The following is a 21,409-nucleotide window of genomic DNA, read 5'->3' as shown; positions in this document are numbered from 1 at the left end:
CTCGGGCTGTCCTGGGCCGGAGGTGCCATAAGTGGGGCTGCTCCAAGTCTCAGAATGGTTTTCAGTGAAGAACAGGGGCTGTAGCTTTACTTGCCAAGAGGTAACTGTGTAGTAATTCTCCCTAGAGCTTTATAACCTCTGCAAATAAATCCTCCCAACTAAGAATATATTTTCAGTTTCTTTAAGAAAGATAAAGAAAACCACACCCAGCTGGCAGGTGAGCAGTGGGGGCTCTCCTCCTCCCCATCCCTCTCACCCCTGCACTGGGAATGGCCTCATCACTGCCCCTGCACAGAGGGCTGGGGCCCCTGGGGAGTCCTCGTCACCCCTGGTGCTCCCAGGACTTGCCTTGCGAGTTGAATCTCTCCCACAACTTCACTTACCACTTCTGTGAGGAGGGTTATCACAGCGATAGCTCTGTTCCCATCCCATATCCAGCTCTGTAGCTCTGTTCCCATCCTGGACCAGCCTCTATTGAAATGTACCCACTTTTCAAACCCCAGCTTAAGCTTTCATTGGTTAAACCTCTGTTGTCTGTAGAAACAATACTACTCAAGAGATAGAGAAAGAATGGAAGTGTAAATTATATTTGAGCTTATATGCTACAAATTTGCTTTTTCCTTTGGGGCCTTTGAAGATGGTACCAGAAAATCTGGATAGCTAATTCACTTAAGCTGAATATCTAAGAAGAAATTGATAAGCAGATCAGAATTTTTTTTTGCAGGGGTGTTGGGGAAGGTGGGTATTGAGAACAAACTCTACAAGTTCTGTAGAGCAGTGGCCTTCAGACATTGCCTCAACCCACAATAAGAAATATGTTCTATACAATGACCCAGCATATACATACATTTCACAGAAATAAAACTTTCACAAAACAAAACTAACTCTTACCACGTGCACCACACTGTGATAATTTCTGTTCTATTTTATTTCCAAACTGCTTGACCCACTAAATTAATGTTACAAGTCATGATGGGTTGTATATATTAGCACCTCTTTACATATAAATAACTGCCACATTAAATACTAGTAACTTTCTTATCTGCCGAAGGTAATCTTGCCTCATTTAGTTTCATGTATGGGGGTGGGGAGAGGCAGGATATACATAAACTCAGATCATAGGTAATACTCATAATTTGTTACATAAATAGGCATCATACAATTTTCTCTGCTTTCAATTCTTATTAATTCTGAAATTCAAGAATTCCCAGATCTCTTCTAGTTTCCGAAATCTTCTCTGCAGTTCCTTCATACCTCACTCTTGCTCACTTATCCCATTTGGCCATAAACATTTGAAATCTATAAACTCAAACTTCATCTTAAATGAAGAGTGAGTTTCTTGCAAGATAGTGTATTAGCAGTAGGCATACTCTCCTCCTTGTCTGTATGGGCACACGCCTTACATGTGTATATGCTATGCTGTATTAAGACAACTCAAAGGCTGTCCTTTATGATACAGAACACACCTTAGTCATTTATCGAATGAGTCTTAAATTTGATAATTTTTTTCTACCTTTCCAACTTGATAAAACTCATTTTCTTAGCTATAGGAATGCTCTAGGAAATGTTATTCTATAATTTCAATCTACAGCTTTAAAATGCCAACGTGTTTAATAAATCTGAAAGACTATTGAACTAGGTTATTGAATTTAACATTACCTAGGTGGGATGGTTAATTTCTGTGTCAACTCGACTGGGCGAAGGAAGGGATGCTCAGATTATCTGGTTACACATGATTTCCGGGTATGTCTCTGGGGGGTGTTTCCAGATAAGATCAGTATTTGAATCAGCAGACTCAGCTCCCCAGTGTGGGTGGGCAAGATCCAACACTTTGAGAGCCTAGAAAGAATAAACAGGCTGAGGAAGGGGATTCACTCACTCTCTCCCTCCCTTTCTCTCTGCCTGCCTTGAGCTGTGACATTGGTCTTCTGCAGATATGCAGAAATGGAGGTGTTCCCATATAAATGGAACTCATTTTTAAATTATACAAGAATGTTATATACAACTTGATGCCATTAAATCTGAAAATATAATTAAAATTATTTCCTGTTAAAATAGCAAACATGGAAAGAAATTTAAAGTATAAAATGAGAAAAATTATATGAGTATCTTAATTTTTACTGAAAAGATATTAAATAAAATTTAATAGCAATTCCTAATAATGACAGTTGGCAAACTAGAACTAGACTGAAATATCCTTGTCATAATAAAGACTATGTATCAGAAACTAAAAACAGATGGTTTTAGAAAATGAAACCCTAAAAATGCAAAACTAGGCTACTCAACTGTCATCACACTTTGGCCAATCCTTGCCAATGCAATAACACAAGAAAACAAAATATATATAACACACAAAAATATATATTATATAAACCCATATGTTTTATATATGGATTTAAAGTGCATAAAATCATTTGAAAAATTATTAGAAGTAAACTATTAGAAGATGTTCAAATTTAAGATAAAAATGCAATAGTCACTTTCTGTATAGCAATAATAATCTGATATAAAATATGATGGGAAATGATCACTTTCATAATAGTTAATACCTAAAAGCAAATTTAACAAGGAATGTGCAAGATACTGATAAGAAAACATGTTTTTCTGATGAAATAAAAAACTTGAATAAAATAGTTGACATTTTATGTTGGATATGAGTAAAAAATATCCATTTTCCTCATATAAATTTAATGTAGTTTCGAATTCCCAAAGAACATGCATTTGGAGTTTTCAGGTTAATTCTAAAGTTTATTTAAAGAAGTATGAAGAGCTAATAATTTTTTTAAAAGGAAGGTCAACGAGGTAGAACAGCTTTGTTAGATATCAAAATATATAAATTTGTCAGCTAAGATGCTTGTGAAATAACAGACAAATGATTGATGAAACAGTAGCAATCACACATCTCGGCATATGGGAATTCTTAGCATACAGTCGGGGATATTTCCCATCAGCGGAGAAAAAATTATTTGAGGAAAATCAGTTAAATTGGGAAACTTAGTCCATTCACGTGGAGGGGGAATAAAGAGCATTACTTTATACCACATGGCCAAAAAAGTTCCCCATGGATTAAACATTTCAATATTTTTTAAGTGAAATGAAGAGAGTCAGGCCGACAACTTCCTGCCCGCACTCATGCAGGGGAGCCGCGGGGCAGCCTGGGAGCCCGGCTTCCTTCCCGTGGGACCCTGCGGGAGTGAGGCTGCAGTGGCTGTCACTCATTTCTAAAGGCCGGTCTGCAGAACTATGTGGCAAGAACACACTAGGTGGTCATTTGTGTTGTTAACAAGGCAAAGTGATCATCTTTATTTGAATTTCTGGTAAACGTGGAATATTTGCATATATGTAACACATATTAGCATTTAGGGGTTGCAGTCACTTTCCTGTGCCTTTTAAAAGATATAATCATGTAAGTAGAATAAAGGTTTTACAGTTCAAAACTAGAATAGGTTAATAACAAACAAACGTGAAACGTACAGCCACACACCCTGTGCTAGTAAAGAAAGTAGCCACGCCCCACGGAGTGCCTTCATACACGACTCTGTCATCTAGTTTAACAGTACTCACTGCTTTACAAAAATAACTAAATATCATTTTTTCTAACTATAGAAACAGAATTTATTATTTTAATCAAGAAACAAACACTTCAGTAAAAAAAAGTTTGAATTGTTTTTCTTTAAATACCTATAAAAATATTTTGTTTAACATAAGGTTGTAAGTAGAATGAGGCTATGTATGCCTCTAGAAGTCTATAAATCACAGATTAAGATATTTAAAATAAAAATGTAACTGTTGGTCTTGCATTCTCAACTCAGGCTTCAGTTTCTTATTATATTCATCCTTATTTTTTCATCTTTTTTTCTTTTTTTTTTTTTTTTTGAGACAGTCTCACTCTGTTGCCCCGGCTACAGTGAGTGCCGTGGCGTCAGCCTAGCTCACAGCAACCTCAAACTCCTGGACTTAAGCGATACTGCCTCAGCCTCCCGAGTAGCTGGGACTACAGGCATGCACCACCATGCCCGGCTAATTTTTTTCTATATATATTTTTAGTTGGCCAGATGATTTCTATTTTAGTAGAGACGGGGGTCTCACTATTGCTCAGGCTGGTCTCGAACTCCTGACCTCGAGCGATTCACCCACCTCAGCCTCCCAGAGTGCTAGGATTACAGGTGTGAGCCACCGCGCCCGGCCCTCATCTTTTTTTTATTTATTTACATTTTCTCATTCTTACTTTATACTTCTGAAAGTTCTTCAGAGCTAAAAATATGTACTAAAATAAAGACCAGCTTCAGATGAATCAATGTCTATAGGTTTCCTAGTAATATATCCATTAAAAATAAATAAATTCCAAAGCCAAAATGAACAATGACTTTATCAAGGCTCCTGTGAGTGAAAGACTAGCTTTGTAATATAGTCAGCAACATTCCAGAAATGCTAGGTTTTTCTACATAGTATGGGAAGCCACCTACGTGTATGTCCACACAGACCTCATCACCCGCCCCAGACTTAAATGTGCATGGAACTGTACATCAGTGAACTATTATCGAGCTCTAATGTTTGAATCTTAGAAACTGAAAATTTTTCAAAGCAAAATGTGTAATAATTAACAACATCCAATATGGTAAACTCATAATTGTCTATGGAACAACAATAGTTTTTAATTCTGGGAGTAACATACAAAATCTCCAGCTACATTTCTAAGCTGCATCTCCATACAGACTATTGGTAAATGTTAAATTAATGCAAATTCATTTTACTTTTAATCTAAAAAAATGAAATTGCAAATTACTAGGAGAAATAAGTCATGTGACATGCTCCTAAGTTAAAGACAGATCAATATTGGATCCACTACCTCCATTAGTCAATACAATCAAGAAGTTGTAACTGATTCTCCCTTCTCTCCCCAATAACCCATTTCAAATTCTGTGTTCACTGGGTTTCAGACTTTTCGAGTCTGCAGAACTGCAAGAGAAATCTGGGGCTCCAACAAAGTCATTGCCAACTTTTAAAACTTTTTATTTTACTAAGAGTTTGAGAAAACACCACTACCCTATACCATCAGAACCATTTCATAAAAGAAAGACTATTTTAGCACCAGGAAAGTAGAAAGTACCTGACCACACACTAAAGGATATCCCTTTACACTGCAGACATTTAGCTTTTCAAAATCTCACTCGGCTGACTTGACTTTCTTTTCCTTTGCTGGCAGATAAGTGAAAACTTCTTTGCCACACTTGGGAACCACTGGTTTAGGTCAAAGATAAGTTACCTCAGGGAAAAAAGAAGTCTAATCATTAGAAAGAAAGGCAGCGAGGGATCGCAGTCAATTTAATGTTTTTAGACATGATTTATTAGGAAGTGTTTGTTTCGTTTATGTTTTAAGATCTCACCAGGACGGATATGTTTTTAATACTCTAGATTAGCTCAGGCCATTCTATTTTTATAAATTAAGCTATTTTACTTATAAAGGAATTGTGGTCTTGTATTTTCACTCCTCTATTACAGGAGGAGTTCATGAAGTTTTTTCTTTAGTTTTCATGCATCCTATTGGGTGTTAATAAAATGCAGGGATCATCTTTCTACAAATAGGAATGCTTACATACACGGAGAATTTTTCACAAATTTTCCTTGCTTTAAAATATCATTGACACATTCCTAACAAAACTGGATCACAGCAGTGATGTAGTGCCACAATGTATGTTCTTTTAACTATATTGCAGTCTTCTGGTAAGAATTGAAAAGGTCAAATGTTGAGTTTTGTACCCTTAAGTAAGTGTTAGAGAATTAAAATTCGGTAAGAAATGCCTTTGTCAGAGAGGGTATTTGAGTTGTCTGGGGATAATACAGTAGTCCTCGTACACTTATTCATTCAAGTTTTGACAAACTCAGATCAAAGAGGCCTGGAAAGGTCACTAAAGCTGTTATGCTAATACCTACCACCAGTGTGTACCCAAAGCCCAAAGTGTTGCCCAGAATGCAGTGATTGGTCCTTGAATGCCTTTGATCCTTATCTAGAAATGCTGCTAGCATATGTCATATAATTGAGGTATGGTCTTTTATTGCTGCAATTAAAACTTTTCAAATGCATTATATTATCTCCACCCAGCTAAAAGTCCTAACCATTGTTTAAAAAGTGGGGTTAGTGATTTGTCAGATGCTGGGGTTGACTTTAGGGGCTGCCCGCTCCCACACCCTCCAGCAGGAGATTTCTCTGACTTTTTTCATTTACATCTCACCAAACAGCATAATGGTCTTAAAGTTTGTTTAGTCCTTTGACTTCCTTTATCACATAGAGATGGCAAACATTCTGTTGCTAACTTCAAGTGGCTCCAAGCAGCAAGACTGGAAGGATATTAAACCAGTAAAAGCTTATCAACTGATTCATTGATATGCTGTAAATTCCAGGCTTTTCATTTTGCTTTTGAGGGTGGCCATAAGTCAACACATTAGTAAGCAATTTGCTGACATCAAGATGGATCACTTAAAAAGGCCTCTTGGGTAGACAAAGTTCACCTGGGTACTTTTGTTGGTATATATTTTTTTAATGTTTAGCCAGTATGTTACTAGTAAATGACCAGTAATTGCCTTACATATCAATAACTTGAACTCTTAGTTACTTAATTTATCCAAGTTATCTATCAGAAATATGAGGCTGAAAAGGAAAAAATATTTTAAGACTTTTTTCCTAAAATTAAAGAATTTTATATATTTTGTCTGTTTCTGTAGAATTCATAATATTAACCATCCATTAGTTTAAAAGCTAGAACTCAGTTGTCAGTTTTTTTCTGCCAGTTTTCACCGTTTCAGTTGCTCAGGTCATCAGCCCACGTGACCAGTAAGGGAGTAAATAAGAGAAGAAAGACACTGAACAAATTCAACGTTTCAAAATATTTGATAGTAGCTGCACTTCGGATATTACTTTGAATTGACTACAATAGCTAGTCAATAAATGTTGATTTGACTTTTAAAAATATCACCTTGCTAACTTAGAATAAAAATAAGAAGTCATATCATTTCACTTTTAGAAATTTGCCCTAAGTGTATACTGAACAATTTTCAGTATATTTACTAATAAGCTAACGTCAATATTATGATTATAAGCTAAATGTTGATGTTTTATTGAATTTTGACACCAGAAGTAACTTCAAAATCATTCTAGACAGGCATTGTCCTTTTTGTTTTTTGTTTTCTTTTTCTTTTGTCTTTTTTTGTTTGTTTGTTTTTGATCGCCTCAAATAGATTTCTGTTGCACTCCTTTAGAATAGGTACATTTGGGACACGTATTTGTCCTCATTTCTAATCTATTGCAACCCTAAAGTCAAAACTTTTTATTGACGCTAAGGGCCTTACAAAGATGAATCAGTGCTTCCCTGAATCTAAGGAACTCATTCAGGAGATAAGAAATGCACACAGGAAAAAGATAACACTTGCCAGCCAGTGATACTTGTCAAATGAAGGAGGGCCAGAAGTGCACTATGAGAGTTCAGAGAAGAGAGGAATCACTTCCAGCCCAAGTACACGGGGATGCACGTGCAGAATTTCCAGCAGTCATTCATATGAATGAAGTCAAGGGATCAAAAAAATATAAGCATTGCTCATTGAGCTGAATAAACAAGTTTGGCCAGATCATAAAATTCATGTAGGAAAGCAGTGACAAGAAAGGGTGGTACCTATAGATAGTTGAGAGGCCATCGGAAGTTCGTGGTGAAGTGTCTGAGAGGGCACACACACCAACGCTGCTATGGTCCTCAGGGACATGTGTGCCACCCCCCTTGCCTGTGCACTCCTTTCTTCCCTGTGCACGCTCATCGCCTCTCCCACTCCTTCCTTCCCCAGGTCTCCCAACTCCCTGCCCCCTCTGCCCAGAGTCCCTTCCAGTGCAACTTCCTGAGAAGCCTGTCAAATTCCACCCCTTCCTTATTGCTCCCTTTGTCTCTTATAGTCCTCTGCTACAGCAGGCAGCATCTTAGATTGTCAACATTGTTTTTTCCTGCTTAATTGGGAGACAGATCCTTGTTAAAGGGACAAGTGTTTGTCATCTGTGATCCTCAGGCTAGCACAGTGCCCTTGAAATAGTAGCTAGGCAATTCCCAAACTATTTTAAAACACAGCCCCTTTGGAAATTTTCATCCTTTTTGTCATTCACTGTGCAAAACCTGTAAGTGGTAAATTAAAGTTAAAATTACTTAGTTTAGGCTGAGTACAGTGGCTTACACCTGTAATCCTAGCACCTTGGAGGCCAAGGCAGGAGGATCACTTGAGCCCAGGAGTTTGAGGTTGCAGTGAGCTATGATGATGTCACTGTACTCTAGCCTGGGTGACAGAGCAAGATTCTGTCTCAAAAAAAAATTTTTTTTTTAAATAAATTTAGTTTAGATGAATAAAATCTATTTTAACAGTCTTTTACCACCATTGCTTGTAAAGGGAATTGTTCTCATTCAAGAAATGCTTTTAATTTCTTTTAAATTAAGGAAGAAAAAAGTAGTAATTGCTAATAAGTGTGAAAATGATATTTTGTTAGGCAAATGAATATTGAAATATAACTTAGCCTTAACTGTGGGAAACAGCATTACGGGTCCATGTAAACTGCTCTCCTGGACTGGCACTTTGCAAAAAGTTTTTGTACTTTGCAAAACTTCATTTCCAGTAAGGCCTGACAAGGAGTTGAGCGGCTACTCACCAGCTCTTCTCCGCCGGCCTCGGCCGCCCTCGTTCACTCCAGGTTGCTGGTTCCTGCTGCCAGGGCACCCTGCCTTCGGGGGGCGGGGGCAATAAATAAAACATTTTGTTAAAACTTTCAAGAAGTAATTAAGTGCCAGGAAGAAAAATATGAAGAGAGGAAGGAGATAGAGAGTCAAGTGGAGAGTGAAGTGTTTTAAATCAGGTGGCGACTGCTGAGGAGGAGAAATCGGAACAGAAACCAAACCGGAGGGAGCGCGCCCGGCCCCGTAGGGCTGTCGGCTGCGGAGCGGGGATTGCGGGGCGGGCCGGGCTGGTGGGTACTTGGGAGCAAGACACCTGTGCCCTGCGGGGTCTGGTCCGCAGCCTCCGGGGCTCTTGCAGGGCAGCAGGCGGAGTGGGCCTGCGCCGGGAGCTGGGCAGGGGCAGAGCCAGCCGTGCACCCCCGAGGGCGCCGTGGAGGCGCGGTGTCCACCGGGGGTGTTTAGAAGCGACCCACAGCACTTGCCGATGAGTCACATCTGGGGTTTGCGGGACAGAGAGGGCCAAAGGTCGCCTGCCAAGATTTGGGCCTAAGCTAGCAAACCGGCCCTGGACCAGGAAGGGAGGACGGCAGCGAGGGGCAGTCCCGGGGCTGGCAGGGTCTGTCCAGGCGGGTCTGAAAGGTGCACACAGGGGGCAGGGGAGGTGTGCAGCCCCGCACGGGATTTCAGGGGTCCGGGTCTCAGCTGATGGGGTGTCCAGCCACGGGGGGTGTGAGGTCAGCGGAGAAAGGGAATAGAGGAGGAAGAGGGGGTTTGATGGAGGAGACCGAAGCTGGGGGGCAGGAGGGAGCATTTCCAGAGGCAGCGGCGGCAGTTTTGATAAAGGTGTGAGAAGTGGGGGCTGCAGGAACCCTGTGCCTCGGCACCCCCCACACAGGGCCCCTGCAGGGGACTCCCCACAGAGGGGGCGCCGGCTGGCTCTGCTGCAGGGGGAAGGTCTAGAACAGCTGCCAGCCGCTGAGCTGAGGGCAGCTGGCGCTGGGGCAGACCTAGGGGTCGACTGCCTTGTTCCGGGTGATGGGAAGGAAGAGCAACGCCCAGTGCCATGAAAATGAAAAAACAGACCATGCCTAAAAAAATAGGAAAAGTACCATTAAAGGTACTAAAACTATAAAACTGTCCTTTCTCCTGTGGCCTCTCTTTCCAGTTAGCATGTTATTTTTTATTTGCTATTTCATATTATTATAAGCAAAGAAAAAAATTATTAGCATGAATTTTACCATTCATCCTGATATACTATATGATACCTGTTTTAAGTGCAAATATAAGAGCATTTAATGCATACGTGGAATCACCAGAGTTACAGTTTGTGTTTCCTACTTCATGGCACGCACGCATTGCATTCTTACCGGAACAGCTGGAATGCGGAACAGGCCCTGCTGTTTCCCTTCACTTTTGTCACACGTTCTGCTGCGAGCCCAACCTGCAGCTCACTGATGAGAAAGGCCTCCAGGGAAGGAACTCTCGGCTGCCCTCTATTTCCCGTCCTTCTGGGCCATCGTTTTCAGCGTAGGTGGTTCTGTGAAGTGACATTCCTAAAAAAAGGACTTGGCAGGGTTCTGTGGAGTTGCTGGGATTCAGAGGGGAGCAGAACGTGTGGGACGGAGGCAATGGCTTAAAGCGGAGAGGCTCTGTGAACTCCATTGTGATTAAGATTAGGAAAGGACACTTCTCAGTGATCTTAGAAGCCGGAGAACAAGGATAGACGATGTCCAAGGAGCAACACTGGGACCAGGTGGATTTTGGGAGCAGCAGGAGCAGGGAGACCAGGAATGACCCCTCAGCATCCAGGAAGACACCCAGCCGTCAGCCTGGAACTCTGCGTGCCACATGAAACTGCGCTCAACAACAGAGGCGAAAGGACAATTTCATACAGACAAAAGGAGTTTGCCACTAGAATGTCTTCATTAAAGGAAATTCTAAAGGATGTATTTCATGCAGAAAGAAAATGGCCCCAGATGGGAAGTCTGAGGTGTAAGCGGTAAAAATGTGGGTATATCTAATAGACACTGAGTTTGCCAAACAAGAATAATAATGTCTCACAGGTTAAAAGAGCTTAAATACGTGACAAAGTAACACAAATCAGGAGAGGAAAATTGAAGTACCCTAAGATCCTTATATTGTTTCAGGGGATAAAAGTACAATTAATTTAGACTTTCATATGCATTTCTAGAATTATGACTAAAAGAATAAAAATACAGTTTTAACTTTCAAAGTAGTAAAGAGAAAAAATAGAAATTTTTAATTGAAAAGAAATAGAAAATTTTAATTGAAAAACAGAAATAAAACAAAAACCAAGGTAGGACAGATAGAAAACCCAAATAAGATGAATGCATAGTTTATACTGTGTCAGTAATTACACGAATTGGACTCCAGTAAAAAAATAAAATCAAATTATGTGTGTTACTTGGAACAAATGTATGAAAACATAAGAATTGTGTATATATAATATATATATAAACTCTCTACAGAAGAAATCTGCTGTATTGATATCAGACAAAATAGATTCTAAAGCAAAGGCATTATTAGAGATAATGACATAGAATACCACACCAGCAAGTGTAGTGCACATACTCTTTCCTAGTATATGCACTACATGCACTTTTATGTACTATAAAAATTGACCATAATGCAAATTTCATCATAGTTTATGAAACGTAAGACATGTAGACTATGACCATATTGCATTTAAGCTAGAAATAAAAATTAAAAAAAAAAAAAAACAAGACCAAGCACAGTGGCTCATGCCTGTAATCCCAGCACTTTGAGAGGCTGAGGCTGGAGGATCCCTTAATCCCAGGAGTTGGAGTTTACAGTGAGTTGTGATCGAGCCACTGCACTTCAGCTGGGGTGAGACAGACCTTGCCTCTAAAAGTTTTTTAAATAAAAAAACTAGAAATACCTCCCATGTTTGGCAACTAAGAAACAGTTCTAAATAACCTATTGGTCAAAGAAAAAATTATAATGGAAGTTAGAAAAATTTGTTTTGTATTGAGTTAATAGTAAAAATACATAACAAAACCTGTGCAATGTGACCAAAGGAATATCAGTCTGCTATACTAGGTTATCATTTACAGAATCAAAGTCTGAGTATAGAATCCTTATATAACATATCCTAAGCATTTGTTTGCTTTTTGGCTACATTACACCAATTACCATTAAGACTGGAGTATTAAGCACTGAGGTCTACCCTCCCCCAGCTTTATTTGGTATTTGTATTTGCAACACCAACAAGTCTATTTTCAACAACCACCTACCGCCCAAGCATGTACTAAGCTCTTGAGAGGATCTGAAGGTGCAATGTGATGACAGATAGGAAAACCCTTAAAAACAGAGTGTATTGTCAGTGTTAACAACAACACTCCTGGCCCCAGGAACCAACACACTAATGAAGGAAATAGAATGTGCATGCTACAGCGGCACTTTAAGGCAGAAGGAGGCACACCTGGGTAAGACAACGTTCAACACTGGCCCTCAGGGTCTTAGTCATCAATAGGGCCACTTGTGAGTCACCCAGCACAGTTGTTCAGAGCCTATCAGCTCTCCTCCATCTAAGGCATTTGATGGAGAAAGTACTTTAAACAGTCCTGTGTGATGCTGTCTTTGAAAGTTTTATCTCAAGCTGCAAGTGTTCATTCTTGTAACATCAGGACAGTTGGGATTCTTCTGTCATCCTGGGGATACATGTATATTGTACACACACACAGATACAGGGGGAAATATACATACATAAATTATTTGTGGCTTTTACATTGATTCTATTGCTCTCCAAATGACGAGTGAAAGCTTGCATTCCTGATAAGCCATCAGGAATGTGTGTTCCCCATTCACACATATCAATGTCTGTAAGTGTCTGATGGGCCTAATGCATTTCACTATTTTCCTTTTGTATCCAGACCAATTCCGTGAAACAGATTTAACCACTGAATCAGGATCCTTCTAACTCCTGAATCAAATAACCCCCAAATTTCAACGACTGCAAACAGGCGGGGCCTCTCCCATGGCAGTGCAGGTGCTCCCGCCTGCGAGCAGCGTGCTGACGTACGGGGCGTCTGCCCTGCCACCCACTGGGCCTCAGAGACCTGTGTGTCCACCCAGAAGACCCCAGCCATTTCCATTTGGACGAACTATTTCTCGTGGCCCCACCTAGACTCAAGGGGGAATGGGAAACGTAATTTCTGGGGGAGACACCAACTTCTGGAGCCAGCTCTGTGCTGAGGAAAGACAGCCAAGAGAGCAAGAAGGTCAGGTGATGATCATCACTGTCACAACCCAGTCATTCATTTTTTTTTTTAAGAAGCTATTGGTGTGGCTCTGAATGAGCTGCCTCTTCATGCCTCGGACACCATCAGTGGTCACTCTTTAATGACACAGACTGGCCGGGCACAATGGCTCACTCCTGTAATCCTAGCACCCTGGGAGGCTTAGGCAGGATGATCGCTTGGGGTCATGAGTTAGAGACCAGCCTGAGCAAGAGCAAGACCCTGTCTCTACTAAAATAGAAAAATTAGCCGGGCATGGTGGCGCATGCCTGTAGTCCCAGCTACTCGGGAGGCTGAGGCAGGAGGATCGCTTGAGCCCAGGAGTTTGAGGTTGCTGTGAGCTAGGCTGATGCCACGGCACTCTAGCCCGGGCAACGGAGTCAGACTCTGTCTCAAAAAAAATAAAAAATAAAAATAACGATACAGACCTTCACAGTGTGTGTCCTCCTGAGACATCAGAGCCCTGCTATCCACACAGGTCACCACAAGCCACAAGTCCTGGAAATGAAGCCAGTCCAAATTAAGAAGTGTTCTAAGTTCTAAGTATACAAAACACAATGGATTTCAAAGACTTAATAGGGGAAGAGGATATTAAATATCTCATTAATAGTTTATTCAGTTGATAAATGTTCAAATGACAATATTTTGGGTATTTGGTCAAATAAAATATTAAAATTCACCTTTTAAGAAACTTAATGTGACTACTAGAAATTTTAAAATCACATCTGTGGTTCACACTGTATTTTTCCTGGACTGTGCTGATCTAGAGTGTCCCCTAAGGCTTACCCTTTAGAAAATTCTCAAGACAATTTTATTATGCAAAAGTTTTTTAATAAGTATGTCATATACCCCTTTGAGAAGATCAGGAAGAGAAAAATAATAAAATCAAATATAGTCCTTATCCTAGAACTCTAGAATAAAAATTATTCACTCTGCTCCCACCCATGCTCTAAAGTTTTCAGTCTTTTCTCATATGAATTCTTTTCCTCCTAAATCTGATAAATCCAGATCTTTACAACTTAATTGAAACCCATGAAACTATTCATCCTTCTCAGCCTATCCAAAGAGAGTGACTTCTAGACTTTTAAAATTGTAACCATGATCTCAATTATCTATCTAAGCATTTCTGCTAATGTGTATGTTCCTAAAAAGTCATGCAAGACTTATGGGAAATTGGTTGGAGCAAACAATATAAAACCTGTACACTCTATAAGCAAAACATTAACAAAAACAATCACTATCTTAACAAACACCCTACTAAAGTTTAAGACACATTACATTTCTAATAAGTAATACAATAAATACAAGACTTTACCTTTTTAGGAAAGGGATGATGCCATCTTGAAGGAAGGGCTTATATATAGAAAGCTTGAACGTTCCTAATTACGGAGGTTAAAATTTTAAAATTCACAGAGATAAGAGTGAATCACATACTAAACATTTCCAAATTGTAGTCTGTGGCCAGACTTAGTCAAGAGGAAGAAAACAGGCTGAAGAGTATCATGTTATGCTACATTGCAGTTAGCAACTCTTACTTTTTAATGGCACAAAAATGAAGATAGTGGGGGGAAAAAATCTCTGTAATTTTTACATTACATAGGCACAGTCCATTTTACTAATCACATGTGAACTAAATCACACTACAGATACATGCATCGTGGCAGAAAAGTCTTCATTTTGCCTCATCCTAACAACTCCTGTTTATGCCATCAGGAGGCGATAGATAGCATGCCCTCCGACAACCAACCAGTGATCTTCCAGTTAGTTCATTTGTCATAAAATCATTGTGCTTTTCTCAATCTTTTTGTATCAAAAATATATTACTTTATAATAATCAACAGAGTAAACAGACAACCTACAGAAAAAGAACTCAAATCAGCAAGAAAAAAGGAACCACCTCATTAAAATGTGGGCAAAAGTTTTTCAAAAGAAGATAGATAAATGGTGAACAAACATTTACAAATGCTCAACATCACTAATCATCAAGAAAATGCAAATTAAAACCACGATGAGATATACCACCTTACCCCTGCCAGAATGGCCGTTAATGAAAAGTCAAAACAATAGATGCTGGTGTGGATGCAGAGAGAAAGGAACTCTTATACACTGTGGGTGGGATTGCAAATTAGTACAACCTCTGTGGAAAACAGTATGGAGATTCCTCAAAGAAATAAATGTAGACCCACCATTTGATCCCACAATCCCACTACCCAAAGGAAAAGAAGCCATTTTATCAAAAAGACACCTGTACTCAAATGTTTATCCCAACACAATTCACAATTGCAAAGATGTGGAATCAACCTAAGTGCCCATCAATTTATGATTAAGAAAATGTACCAGCCTGAGCAAGAGCGAGACCCCCGTCTCTACTAAAAAAAAAGAAAGAAATTATCTGGCCAACTAAAATATATATATAAAAAAAAATTAGCCGGGCATGGTGGCACATGCCTGTAGTCCCAGCTACTCGGGAGGCTGAGGCAGTAGGATTGCTTAAGCCCAGGAGTTTGAGGTTGCTGTGAGCTAGGCTGACGCCACGGCACTCACTCTAGCCCGGGCAACAAAGTGAGACTCTGTCTCAAAAAGAAATAAATAAAATGTGATATGTGCGCGTGTGTGTGTGTGTGTGTGTGTGTGTGTGTGTGTGTGTATAGACACACACACACACACACGTACACCATGGAGTACTACTCAGGCATAAAAAGGAATGAAATAATGTCTTTTGCAGCAACTTGGGTGGAACTGGAGACCATTATCCTAAGTGAAGTATCTCAGGAATGGAAAAGCAAATACTACATGTTCTCACTAATAATTGGGAGCTAAATGATGGTCACATACGGGCACAAAGAGACGTAAAGGACATTGGAAACCAAGAAGCAGGTGGTTGGGAGGGGTGAGGGGTAAAACCTTACCTATGATGTATAAGGAACACTATTCTGGTGATGGGCACACTAAAAGCCCCAACTTAAGCATTATACAAGGTATCTATATAACAAAAACATTTGTACCCCCCTGAATTAAAAAAATGTATATATACATATGTATAACTTTATAAAAAGAACTGAGTTTGGAGGAACATTAGAGACTATATTTAAAGACAATACTTTTAGAGCAAACTTTTCATATATTTGAGATAAAATGTAATATGCTGTCTCCGTATCTATGCTAGCTGTGAAATCAGAATTTTAAGATAAGTCTTAAAGATCTGTTCTGTACCTAGGGAACCTACAGCCATAAATTTATTGCATCTGCTTAAGTAAAGAGACTGGTAAGGTCCTCAGGCAATCGGGATCTTCAAATTATGATTTTAGAGCTCAGTGAGAAAAGCAGAGTGAGTGAGTTAAAAGCAATAATTCTCTGGAATTTTCCTTTTTTATGGTCATGCTATAATAATTCACAATCTGCAGCCACAGTAGGAAGGCACTAGCAAGCAAAAAGCTAGGAGCCAACTCTGGTTCCCAAACGCCTGGTGGTAGCACTGGGAGACTGTGGCGTATGCAACGACAGTTCTTCCTGAAAGTCAGAATAAACGGTGCCAGAGCAGGATGACAGTGTAGCTAATTTTGCAAAATTCTAATTCTTCTCTCCTCTCAGTTTTTAATTTCAAATGCATTCCCTGCTAACACTCAAGGCTTACATCCAAGTAAACCACAGGGAAGGAAAACGTATGTCTTTTTCCCCTACCCTTCTAAATTCTCAGCTGCAGCCCTGGGTATTATACTAATACAAAACAGATTAACAAGAAAAAAGTATACAAATTTATTTAATGTAAGTCTTGCGTGACACAAAGCCTTCATAAGGAAACGAAGACCTAAAGAAACAGTTAAAGCTGAGCATTATGTTATGCTAGGTTTGACGAGGACACCTTGGTCGAAGGCAGTGAGCTACAGGTAGTCAAAGGCCTGCTCGTTCAGATGCCCCTGGGCCCTTCCACCACCACCCCCACCCCGCCCGGTACAGGGAAGGCAGCCCCAGCTCGCACACAGGTCTCGTGGCCTGCCTCAGGGGAGGAGGGCCAGTGAGGGGAGCTCAGACCATCCTTCCTGCACCTGCCATGTCTCAGATCCCTTTAGGAAGGTACATTCCTTCCGTAAAATACTCAGTATGCCAGGGTGCCTTATTCTGAAGCCCCCCAGATAGGGGTTCTTTTGATAATCTGTCCTGGTAGATTATTCGGGTTTATAGTTTTAAGTAAAATAGCAATATGTTTATTTCCCTGATAAGTAATTACTGAAAGATGGAGACTTGAGGAAAGTTAGCGAAGTAGATGGTCAGGCTCAAGACAGTGCTTCCCTCCCACCTGCACCGAGAATCCCCAGCTCAGCATGTGAGCCTGACCCTCTGTCCTCTTCAGTTCACAGAAATCAGTCACCGCATACTGTGCTCCTACGACACCAACATAGAAGAGCTCTTTTCAGAAATCGATCGCTGCCTGGCCATAAATCGAAGTGTTCTTCAGCAGTTGGAAGAAAAGTGTGGCCGTGAGATCACAGAAGAGGACTGGCAGAAAATCCAAATGCAGGTAGGCTGTGGACTGGCTGCCTGGTCAGTAAATGGAACCAGCCACAGCCACCAGAGTGTGCGAGGGAGGGTGTGCGAGGGAGGGAGGGTAGCAGCTTCTCCAGGACTGGTTCGGGGGGAGCCTGCACCAGCGGGGGGGGGGGGCCCTGGGCCTTCGTTCTGAGCTCTGGGATGACTGCCAAGGTCCCTTCAGTTGGAAATTCTGGTTGGCCGATGCCACTCTGTGAACAGTGAAAACACCAAAGGGAAAGACTACCATGCACACCCCCTTCCCAGAAAGTGCTCCTGTAAGTTCCAGCCTGCCCTCTTGCATCTGTAGTAGCCAAGGAAGAAAAGAAGACTCTGAGATGACTGAAAAGCCAGGACAGAGGGAAAACTTACTTGAAAAGATCATGAAATTAGGAAAAATTTAAAAGTTTAGTAGTTACATAGAGTCAAGTATTTGAAAAGTGCTACTACTGATGGCTTAATTAAAAGAACATATATATCATGAATGTTCAGCATTAGAACGTATTTTTGTTTTAAAATTGCTTACCACAGGTGGATTAGTGTCCTTTCCACGTTTCACAAGAGTAACAGAGTATAGACTGCATGTGATTGATGTTATTTCAACATAGAATGAACCTCCTTCAGTTTTAGAAGACTCATGTCTCCTGGAACATAATTCTCATTTAATAGCTTTCTATCCTGGTGACACAATAACCACACGTCACAGTCACTTCTCTGTGTTGCAGGCTCTTCACCGGGAGACCTGCGAGTGTTCCATCTGCCTCACCCCTCTCTCCCTCGGCAGCGACGGTCAGCCTGCAGCCGTGGGGAGGCACCAGCGTCCCCGAGAGACGGTTCTCTTGTCCTGCTCACACATGTTCCACCACACGTGTCTTCTTGCTTTAGAGGAGTTCTCCTTGGGAGACAGTTCTCCTTTCCATACTTGTCCTCTCTGCCGCTCTAGTTACCAGAAAAAAATTCTTGAATGTTGACTTTATATTCAGGAAAAGTTATACAATTCTAAGAAAAAAAGTTTACCTTTATTTTGGATTAACTGCATGAGTTTTGGGTTAAATATTACAATGTAATCTGTTCTCCAGTGAAATAAACTCTTAGTAACTGTACATAGGAAATCTGTATTTTAAAAGCTGACAACCAACTAGCTTTAGTCTTTAGTTTATAAAAAGTAAATATCAAAAAAAAAGTAACTATCAAATTCATGAGTTTAATCACTCGATATAAATGAGGAATGGCAAAAGAATGAGCTTACTTAAATTACTTTAAAAAATTAAGGTTACTTAAAATATAGCTACTGTCTGACTCACAAGCTACTCTTTAAACACTCTTTAAATAAGTTCCAAATGTTTTCCATTAATACTTTAACTGTCTTAAACCTTCTGCTATTCCTAATACTTGTTTTGTAATAATTGCTGTTTCTATGTAATAAATTACTGTTGTAGTTGAGCACTTTTAATGTTGAATATGTAAACCAAAAATATAAAAATAAAATATTCAGTGGTATTCAACGTGAGAAAATGTTAAATCGAATTTTAATGACTTAGAGCAATCTAGACTGTTTTAGTTTATACATAAAGAAAACCATGAAAATTCTTTGATGAGAACTGTTTTTGTCACTGATTTACTATTATTGGGAGTGTGGTTATTTACAATAACCACTTACAGTTGTATCGGTTAGGATGCCCCTACTTGCTGTAACAGATAAAAAACCCAAATCTCAGTGGCTCACCCAAGAGGAATGTTATTAAGTCGACTGATCGTTGCCAGCAGCGGGGTGAGCTGGGGTGAGCCGTCTGCCCTACGTGGCCCGTCAAGCCCCCTGGCTCTTTCTGCCTTGTATCTCAATGTCTCCTTTGTCCCCAGAGTCCCCTAGTGAACGCTCTCATCTGCAAGTGGAAGAGCAGGAGATTGTTAGGGACCAGGCTGGAAGGGGTGCGCATGCCTCCAGCCACAGGTAATTACAGGGGGCAAGGACAGCGCAAGGCCTGGGTCCACGAGGACGAGGACAAGCACGTCATCAGGCAGGTGCACACGTGCCAAAGGTTCAGAATGATCCACCGTGTAATGTGGGAAGAAATATTAAAACTTATTTCTATTTATTTTGTATCTCATCATTTTAAAATAGTACTCTGGTATGTTTTACGGTTTATACAATGCATAGCTGTGTAGGTATATATAATTTATGATATGTTGGGGTGTGCTCAAACACTTCTTAAGGATGGAGTATGCCATTACAAAATCTGGAGACTAATTTGGAGAATGCTTTAAACAATGAGTAAACACTTTTATTGTAAGACAGCAGAGGGAAGCTGCATCGCAGAACCTCACTTTTCCATTCAGAAGGCCCGAGAGGCAGACACTTCTCTCCCCGAGCCCTGACAGGCAGAGCACAAGCATGTGTCCAAGGCCTGCGCAGTCTGATTCCACTACCCCAGCCTTTGACTCTGGAGGGAGAGTCCCAGAGACGCATGTTATTCCGCAAAGCCCACACCGGTGGCTGCATCCCAACACTGATCCTCCTGGGCTTTCTCACTGTGAGCCGTCGCTTACCCTTCCTGCAGACTCCTCTCCTGCTCAAGCTGGTACAGTCCACCACTGTTCTTTTCAACCAAGCACGGTACTTTACTATATAGGAATTAGTGGTTCGTTGTACTCAGGAAAATCGGTGGGAATGAGAGTCTGGGACTGGTCATCAAACTTCACTGAAGATGAAGGCAGTGAAAATCCCAAAAGTATTCAGGGATGTCTCAGGCAGCTTGTTAATAGCAAATCTAAATAATGGCTTGAGATTACTATGTCCAAGCCTTTCCCCAAAGCACAGAATGTAAGACCACTAGAAACCTGTAAGGCTCATAGCTGTGACAACTAAGTAGAATCATTATCTTCAAGAACTTTTTCAAAACCATTTTTCTTTCCTTCAAAGCAATCAAGCCACATTCTTAAAGTTCAAAAAAATCACAAATGTTCTCTAACTAGTTCACTGTCCTCATCAGGCACCACTTAAGACAGAGGTAATGATTTTAAAACAAGTTTTAGGTCTTTTGATACGTTTCTTTGATTCCCAAAGGAACTGAAGATATTTTGTTCTTAGACAGGGTTCTACCTCTATTCACACAGAGGGGCGCCTGTAGGAAAATAGGTGCTTTCTTCTTATAGGCTGAAATTAATAAGTAAAATAAACCTGAGAAGCAATATATTAATATGTAAAGTGGTTAAGGGCAGGGACTTGGAAGCCAGTTGGCATAGGTTCCTGAGCATGTTACTTAACCCTGCTGTGCTTTAGCTTCTTCATCTGCAAAGTGGGAATAACAGCACCCACTCCCCAGAGTTGTCATGAGGGTTCAGTAAGGTTAGCTACACACACACACACACACACACACACACACACACACACACACACACACACGCAATGCTCGGAACATGCCTGCACAGCACCGTTTAAGTGCTGGCTATTATTATTGCTGCAGTTGTTATTTGAAAGCATTCCCTTTTACAAGCCATATATGCAAAATTCATCTCATTTTAGAATCACATCTTAGGTATCTACTTATTTATCTGAATTAAATGTTTAGCTGCATTTAAACAAGAAAGATATAAGTTTACCTGAGTTTATAATAAGGCCTAGAGACAGGAAAGCTGGGGCTGTGCACACTTTCTCCAGCCCCATCAGCACAGAAGACAGCAGGAGGAGAAGTAGTGTTCAAGCACTTGATTATATTTTGCAATGAATGATTCGTTATTCGGTGTTGGAAAACTCTGACCAAGCCAGTGGGAGTTACTAAGAAACCAAAAACCTGAAACAAGGAAGAGGTGAGACTGGGCTGTGCTGGCCTGTGCTCACATGCAGTCTGTCCACTCACTAGCAGCACTACTCGGGCCAGCGTCTCCGGCTGCCTGAGTCCC

General features: G+C 40.5%; 1 protein-coding gene and 1 long non-coding RNA gene across 3 annotated transcripts in view; one reads left to right on the top strand and one right to left on the bottom strand.

Annotated features, from left to right (window-relative positions):
• RNF32 (ring finger protein 32) overlaps window positions 1-18,736 on the top strand; it is a 38,090-nt gene extending 19,354 nt beyond the window's left edge. The window contains exons 8-9 of the mRNA XM_045564606.1: window positions 17,334-17,501; window positions 18,235-18,736. Coding sequence (XP_045420562.1) covers window positions 17,334-17,501; window positions 18,235-18,480 — 414 coding nt within the window. The 3' untranslated portion in view covers window positions 18,481-18,736. The remainder of the gene's footprint in view (window positions 1-17,333; window positions 17,502-18,234) is intronic.
• Window positions 847-13,473, bottom strand: LOC123647277. Of its 2 annotated transcripts, XR_006738180.1 has the most exons (4): window positions 13,411-13,473; window positions 10,070-10,255; window positions 8,678-8,750; window positions 847-1,839 (listed from the first exon to the last, which is right to left on the bottom strand). It is a non-coding gene; the product is annotated as an uncharacterized LOC123647277 (long non-coding RNA). The 2 variants fall into 2 exon arrangements; XR_006738179.1 differs by lacking the exon at window positions 13,411-13,473 and having other exon boundaries at window positions 10,070-10,518.
• Window positions 18,737-21,409: the final 2,673 nt, after the last annotated feature.

This window comes from Lemur catta, chromosome 11 (genome assembly GCF_020740605.2).
Source record: "Lemur catta isolate mLemCat1 chromosome 11, mLemCat1.pri, whole genome shotgun sequence".
Classification (NCBI taxonomy): Eukaryota; Metazoa; Chordata; class Mammalia; order Primates; family Lemuridae; genus Lemur; species Lemur catta.
This window is presented reverse-complemented; position numbering and strand designations above follow the sequence as displayed.